Source organism: Amblyraja radiata, chromosome 11 (genome assembly GCF_010909765.2).
Source record: "Amblyraja radiata isolate CabotCenter1 chromosome 11, sAmbRad1.1.pri, whole genome shotgun sequence".
NCBI classification, from domain to species: Eukaryota; Metazoa; Chordata; class Chondrichthyes; order Rajiformes; family Rajidae; genus Amblyraja; species Amblyraja radiata.
In genome coordinates this window covers 19477310-19484946 of record NC_045966.1, presented here as the reverse complement: position 1 = coordinate 19484946, position 7637 = coordinate 19477310, and the positions used below count along the sequence as shown (strand labels likewise).

At 38.6% G+C, this 7637-nt stretch overlaps 1 protein-coding gene across 1 annotated transcript; it reads right to left on the bottom strand.

The window, feature by feature from the left end:
- Positions 1–2314: 2314 nt before the first annotated feature.
- Positions 2315–5422, bottom strand: LOC116978356 (DNA damage-inducible transcript 4-like protein). Its single transcript, XM_033029462.1, has 2 exons — positions 5017–5422; positions 2315–3608 (listed from the first exon to the last, which is right to left on the bottom strand). The coding sequence occupies exons 1-2, from the start codon at positions 5237–5239 to the stop codon at positions 3121–3123; spliced, it is 711 nt and encodes a 236-aa protein (XP_032885353.1). The 5' UTR covers positions 5240–5422; the 3' UTR covers positions 2315–3120.
- Between the last annotated feature and the right edge of the window lie 2215 nt (positions 5423–7637).

Sequence of the window (7637 nt, the reverse complement as noted above, 5' to 3'; positions counted from 1 at the left end):
GATCTCTCCTGCTCCGAGAACACTGATGCAATTATAAAGAAAGCACATCAGCGTCTCTACTTCCTGAGAAGATTACGGAGAGTCAGTATGTCATAGAGGACTCTCTAACTTCTACAGGTGCACGGTGGAGAGCATGCTGACCTTTTGCATCGTGGCTTGGTTCGGCAACTTGATCGCCCAGGAGCAGAAAAGACTACAAAAAGTAGTAAACACTGCCCAGTCCATCATCGGCTCTGACCTCCCTACCATCAAGGGGATCTATCGCAGTCGCTGCCTCAAAAAGGCTGGCAGCATCATCAAGGACCCACACCATCCTGGTCACACACTCATCTCCTTGCTACCTTCAGGAAGAAGGTACATGAGCCTGAGGACTGCAACGTCCAGGTTCAGGAATAGCTCCTCGCCACAGCCATCAGTAGCGATGTTACAAAACCTACCTTCAGCGGCGCTGCAGTTCTGCCACTGGCCGTGTGCGCGACTTTGGCGCCTTTGAGGTGGGCAGGGGTTGGGTGGGTGGGATTAAAATCCAGTTTTCTACTGCCTGTCGGAGGTGTATTTCCTCGGGCTGCTAGCTGTTGAAGAAAAATCGATCTGACTTTTTTCCCGATTATATTTTTTTTAAATCGCGAGACAATTTAATAATTAGTTTAAAATTAAAAGCGACTTCTAACGCCCTCAACGTCTACAACATGACGGATCGCAAGAACGAGACAAAACAAAGGGTAAGTCGTGTATTTTACATATAATCTTGCTTCTTGGGATGGCTTTAATCTAATTTTACGTTGCGAAAATGTGATTTGGGCCCCATATGAACCGGCAGTGTTTTTCCTGCTGATATGGAGTTCAAATTCACCGCAAATGCAACGTGTCAATCGATCGCGTTCCAGAAAAACCCACTCGCAAGATGATTTAAATGCTCTTTTTTTTTGGACAATAATGTCATAAGAGCATCTAAATCATCTATATTTTGTGTTATTGTCTACCCATAGTCAATATTTTTATACTAAATATTATAATCCCATGTACAGGTCAATTGCCTCCAAAACAAACCGCTTCAAAAACAGTTTCATTCCCACTGCAATTAACTTTTTAAACTCTACGGTGAGGAAATACGAATAAGCATGGCCCTTATGTATTATGAAATGTGTCTGTTTGTATGTATATCTATGTTACAAGTTTAATGTTTGATGAAATGTTGGAACCTGTACCGAGCTGTACTGAAAACAAATTCCACCAGCCTGGCTGTGTGGTCATTAAAATACAATACAATACAATTGTGCAAAAAAATAATTTTGATTATATTGAGTGGATGTTTCTAGATTAATTTATGGGAATTAACCATTAAATTCCTTCCATCTGGCATATAAATTCATGACAGTGAGATTTAAAAATCATGTTATATTGTGAATTCTTGTGTGAATGGGATTAATTTGTTATTTGGATACTTAAGCATTTAAAAAAATAATAATTTTCTTATGAAATGGAATCTACAGCACATTCTTAATGGGAAATTAGTGGGCAGAAAGGCATGTCATGCGTGGTTTGAAGAGCAAAAACTTGTAGTTTACAATGCCAAAATTGAAAAGTTGAGGAAAAACAAGGTGTACAGAGTTGCTTATTGGTTACAATCTGAGGAGTATGATGATGCTACTGATTATGATATGCCAATGTACCAGCTAGCAACTGATCTTCTCCATAAAGACTTGGTCTATTGCTAGAAATTTTAATTTATTAACCTATCTGTTACGGACTTACAGCATATAATACAATAATATTAAAGTTCTGATCTTGAGAATATCACATTTTTGAATTTTCAAGGCAGTCTGGGTGTTTATTACTATTTCCGTCACAACAGTCAATTTTGTAATTAACTACAATTAGGTAATTAATTATATGCTTTAATTTCAGGTCATCCAAGTAAGATGTTTTATATTTGTTTCAGAATGCTTCAATCTATAATAACTGAAAAGTTTCATTCAGTTCTCTTAATTTTTAAGAATGTTATGGGCTTTTGACTGTCCTCGATCACAGCTTTTGTGTTAAGTCAATGGAAAAGCAATAGGGAACAAGATGCTAATTTCGGAGTATGAAAATGGCCATAAATCTTTTAATACTGAAGATATGAAAGTGAATTAGGTGTCAAATTAAACTTCTTTTTATGCTTTATCTGATGGGATAAATTGCAGATTTGACTTTTTAAATCTTATTTCTAGTTCAAATATCTAGTTCAAATTTCACAATTTGTAGTCCCCCCCCCCAATACACTATTAAACTGTTTAATGACAGGGTCAAAATAGAAGGATGGAACCAATCATTATTTTTTATAAAGTTTATTTCCAACATTTCCAATGAGTTTACAATTGGACACTCTTACCACTTTAACAAGAACTCAATCATAGCACTGTAGTAGATGAAGCTAGCAGTTGCCAGTACATTGCATCCATTCTGGGAAGCGTGCACTATTCGTACAAATGTAACATTACTACTTGAGAGCAAGTCCAGCGTGCCCATACAAAGTACAAAATTGTTCAATTGAACAGTGCAGTCAAATACAGTGCAAAAATGTGCAAACATGGAATACTGAACATCAGTAAAGTAAAAAAAAAAAAAATGCAGACCTTTAAATTCCATTTTAACCTAGTACCCATTGCTCAATTTAACAGCTTAGTAGTGTTCGATTCATTGTCCTTAATTGCCTCTTCCTGATGAAAGGTTTATACACATTTCATAATCTTCATCTCTTTTCCCTGGATTTTCCCTCATGCACTTTGCATCCTCTGTACCATCACCACATGCTTTCAATGTTCCTCAAACATAAATAAAAATATCTACCTCTGACAGTTGCAGAAGGAAGACACAATGCGAATAGAACAATAATATGAACTTCTATTGTGCATCCTCTGCATCCTTCACCAGTCATTTCAGCATCCCAAATCTTCAAAAATGTTAGTAAAATTCAAGTTATTAACATTCATTGTAAGAAACTGTAGTATTTTGTGCATGAGAATATTTACAGTAAAACTTCTCTTCCAGGCTTAATAGCAAGCATTATGCCTTAATAAATGACAGGTCAGAATTCTCACCACAGAAATTACTTCTTAGATCTAGCTTGGCCCTCAATTAGCATTCTTCGACAATTGGTCCTACAGAAGAATACAATTTTCTTTTGACTAATCTGAAGCCTGGGCTAAGCTTCAATACCCTCCTTGATGCATGTATGAAACAAGTCCCTATGGAAAATAAATCCCTTAGACTGGGCCACGAGTTGTTATCTTGTTTAAAGACAAGAGTCAATTCAAAGGTAGGAATGACAGTGCTATCATACACTATTTTCCCCAGTTTCTTGTTTGTGTTCTCATGTTCCAGGTTAACATAGATCACAGCACCACGCAGCCCACAGGGCTCACTGGCAGCCATTCGAAGTACATCCTGTGCGATTCTTAGGCTCATATACTGAGGGATCAAGAGCTCCTGGCAGTGCAATTGGGATTTCTTAGAAGTGGACAGGCATTGCTCTATCTGCTTTGCAAGATGCTGGCAGGTCCTCTCTTCTAGAAGTTCCTCCAGAAAAATAAAATCATTGCCAGATTGATTCACGAAATATGTATCTGCAAAAATAAAAAAAGGACAAAAATTATAATTCTTTGAAATATATTATTTTCAGGAAATGAAATACATTCAAACACACAGATTTTTTTTCCAAACTTTTAACTGGAAGTCAACAAATGATTAAATCATTCTCAATCACATTCAGGTCCAAAAATTCATAGAAAATCACGGAACTAATTTGAAAAACATCCATCAATATATATATAGATGAAATAAAAAATATTGACCACTTGGATAAAATATTTTAAAAGGAGGAATTTTGCACTGCTGTCATGTAGGATACTCACGGCAAGCCTCTGCAAATAGCAATATGATAATAATTGGATAAGCGGTCTTAGTGACATTGAGATAGAGACAACTCCCATTCAATTCTCTCACATTGTCACGAGACTTTTTACACCCATCTGTAGATGGGGCTCTGGTTTAAATCTCATATGAAATATGACACCTGGCAATAATGCAAGGCCTCAGCATTCAATCGTAGTGCTGGACTGTATCATTATGGCCAAAATCTCCAGTGCAGAATTGCAATCCACAACTTTGAGGGGAGGGGGGCAGGGGAGGGGAGAGATGCGGGGGAGGAAAAGAGTGTTGCCAGGCAGTTTGTAATAATATTATCCAAATGGAGATTAAAAAGTCAGTCAATTGTTTTAGCCATTTTTGGAATTGTCTTCACGCAGATCTTCTTAAGATGAGTGATTATGCAATTACCAATATCAAACCCTGTTCACCAACACATTTTCATCTCATATAGTTATTATACAATTTAAAATTTATACAGGTACACAAATGTTCTTCATCAGCCCGTAATACATTGCATTAACACTTCAGAAACTTATGAATAGTCTGATCTTAATAATTTCAGCAAGGATCCCCTTATATCTATTAAATTAAAAAAATATCATTTAATTGCCTACTACTTTGAAGCACCTATTTAACAGTGGTAATATTTATTACCCGCAGTACTGAACACTGATCGATATCTCCAGAACATTTGTTCCCAATATTTAGGATGGCATATTCCATGGTTTATCTGTGTGAAGCGGTTGTCGTTTATTATTGTGCAATTGCCATACCACTTTTATCCTGCATTCTCGGTTCTAGAATAGCGATGATGTAATTGATTAGTTTGAATCGGTATTCGGATAGTAAAGTTAAAAAAAAGGACGTTACTTCGCAGTATTTTTTCATGAATAGGAGACAAATGTCTGCATTTAAAAAGACACGGAAAGATTTTTGCTTTCAGGAATGTAGAGGCACCTCGTCAATTAGAAGGTGCTAAATGCTAACTGAAGATGATATGGATAAAACATATACGGAAACTGACAGTTTTAGGGTTACTTTTGAAGTCTATCATTTATTATCGAGTTATCAAGAACAAAACGACGCAGCGACCCAGCAACTCACCTGAAGTAGGAATCAAGCGGTCATTTTCGACGTTGTAATGTCTCTCAAAGGGGTTTTCACCAGGCTTTATCTTCTTTGAATGTGTTACTGCTTCGCCAGCGAAGCTGTGGTGAAGGAGTTTCTTCATCAACTGGACCACACCATCCTCCGGATCGCCGGCAGGACTCGTCCTTGTGCTGTAAGGACTTGTGCCTCCTAAAGTCTGAACGTACATCATCACCATCACTGCTCAGTTATGCGCCCCGCAGTGTCCCGGACCAGGAGCCACAGCCACTTCTTCCTCTTCCTTTCCTTCCCCCTCCCACCCCAGCTCGCTGACAGTCCCGAGTGCGAACAGGGGCCAGCTGCGGCCACCGCTTTGTACTTGAAACATTGCATCAGCTGTTGGAAGCCACATGATTTGATGTCAATAGGGAAGAGGCCCAACCCATCGCAGCCATTGGTTCCCCACCCAAAATTGATACAGTGTCCAACCAATGAGAGAGTAGTCGCTAGGTGCTGTGAAGAGCCCTGGATACAGAGGAGGAGCGTCGGAAGTTGGCGTAAGGCGAAACTTCAGTCCCTTGCTTCATCAAAGAACTACCCCCACAGTCTCTTTAATACAATTTTGTATTGTAATACCACCTCCTTTGTACGTACAATTGCCATCAAAGCGACAATATCACCCAACACATAATGTGTTTTGATATTTACATGATATTAAGATTCGAAATAAACTAATCAGTCATCTCGTTGATAATTTTTAACTAGAAAAGTCACCCCACCTACTTCAAGTGATCAGTTTAAGGTAATATTACCCAGTATACAATTGGGTATAATATCAAATTCTGAGTAAGCGTTTTTTTAATTTATCTTCATTGTTTCGTTTTATTTTTAACGGAACAAATGTGGTGTTTGATTGTTACAATGTTTTTTTTAATCCCCTACATTGTAGGTTTTTCGTGCTATATAATTCATATCAACTGGTAACTACTGAACAACACATTGACAAGTTTAAATTCCAGTAGTCTCTATATTTTTATATTTAGAACTGAATAATACTCAAAATACTTTATTTTGTTCATAAAACTGAACAATCAAGCAACTTTCGGTGTATGTCCCTGCTTGGTCTGCTGTAGTGGGAGTTTTTCTACAACAAGTGCTTTCTTTAAACTAATGTTATTCCTCTGATAACTTTACATTCTTTAAATTCCAGGATTTTAACCCAGGATGGCGAAGTGAGTGTGATGTGTACTGGACATTATGACTTTCAAGGTCTTGAAGTTATAAGTTCATAAATTCTAGGAACAGAATTAGGCCATTCGGCCCATCAAGTCTAATCCACCATTCAATCATGGCTGTTCTACTAGACACAAATTTCTGGAGTAAATCAGCAGGACAGGCAGCATCTCTGGAGAGAAGGAATGGGTGAAGTTTCGGGTCAAGACCCTTCTTCTGATGAACGGTTCCTTCTCTCCACAGATGCTGCTTGTCCCACTGAGGTACTCCAGCATTTTGTGTCTACCTTTTGTTTAAACCAGCATCTGCAGTTCCTTCCTACACACGGCTGATCTATCTTTACCTCTCCACCCCATTTTCCTGCCTTTGCCCCATAACTTCTGACACCCTTACTAATCAAGAATCTGCAAATTTCCGCATTAAAAATATCCATTGACGGCCTCCACAGCAGTCTGTGACAATGAAATCCATAGATTCACCACCCTCTCACTAAAGAAATTCCTCCTCATCTCCTTTCTAAAGGTACATCTTTTATTCTGAGGCTATGAACTCTGGTCCTAGACTCTCTAAGGTACACAAAAAAGCTGGAGAAACTCAGCGGGTACAGCAGCATCTATGGAGCGAAGGAAATAGGCAATGTTTCGGCCCAAAACATTGCCTATTTCCTTCGCTCCATAGATGCTGCTGCACCCGATGAGTTTCTCCAGCTTTTTTGTGTACCTTCGATTTTCCAGCATCTGCAGTTCCTTCTTAAACTCCTAGACTCTTTACTAGTGGAAACATCCTCTCCACATTCACTCTATCCAGGCCTTTTACTATTTGCTAAGTTGCAATGAGGTCCTCCCTCATCCATCTACAACATCCTTATGGATGTTACCTTATTTATTTACTTACTACAACACAGAAGAATTACATTTGGCCCATAAAGGTGATGGCAGATCAGGAGCACTCTCATACATGCATGTTGAAAATCATTATGACCGGTGATATGCCACCCTTGCTTGGTTATCTATCATAGGTTGGGATACTTTTTTTTAGATATAAATGGTTTGTCCGTGGTGGAAGGCCTCATATCAAGCTAAGTACAGGCATATCAACTAACCAGACCGCCTAATCTTCTATTGTTTTTAATTTCATGACCATTATTGTGGTAAATGCTATTTCACATGGGTTGAGAATTAGAGATAGCTCAGTATCACATAGAAACATAGAAATTAGGTGCAGGAGTAGGCCATTCGGCCCTTCGAGCCTGCACCGCCATTCAATATGATCATGGCTGATCATCCAACTCAGTATCCTGTACCTGCCTTCTCTCCATACCCCCTGATCCCTTTAGCCACAAGGGCCACATCTAACTCCCTCTTAAATATAGCCAATGAACTGGCCTCAACTACCTTCTGTGG

Excerpts from the sequence above, each read along its gene's own strand:
- LOC116978356 (XM_033029462.1), bottom strand. The coding sequence starts at position 5,239 with ATGGTGATGATGTACGTTCAGACTTTAGGAGGCACAAGTCCTTACAGC. Across the intron at positions 3,609-5,016 it reads CCGCTTGATTCCTACTTCAG|ATACATATTTCGTGAATCAA; the intron begins GTGAGTTGCTGG and ends TTATTTTTGCAG.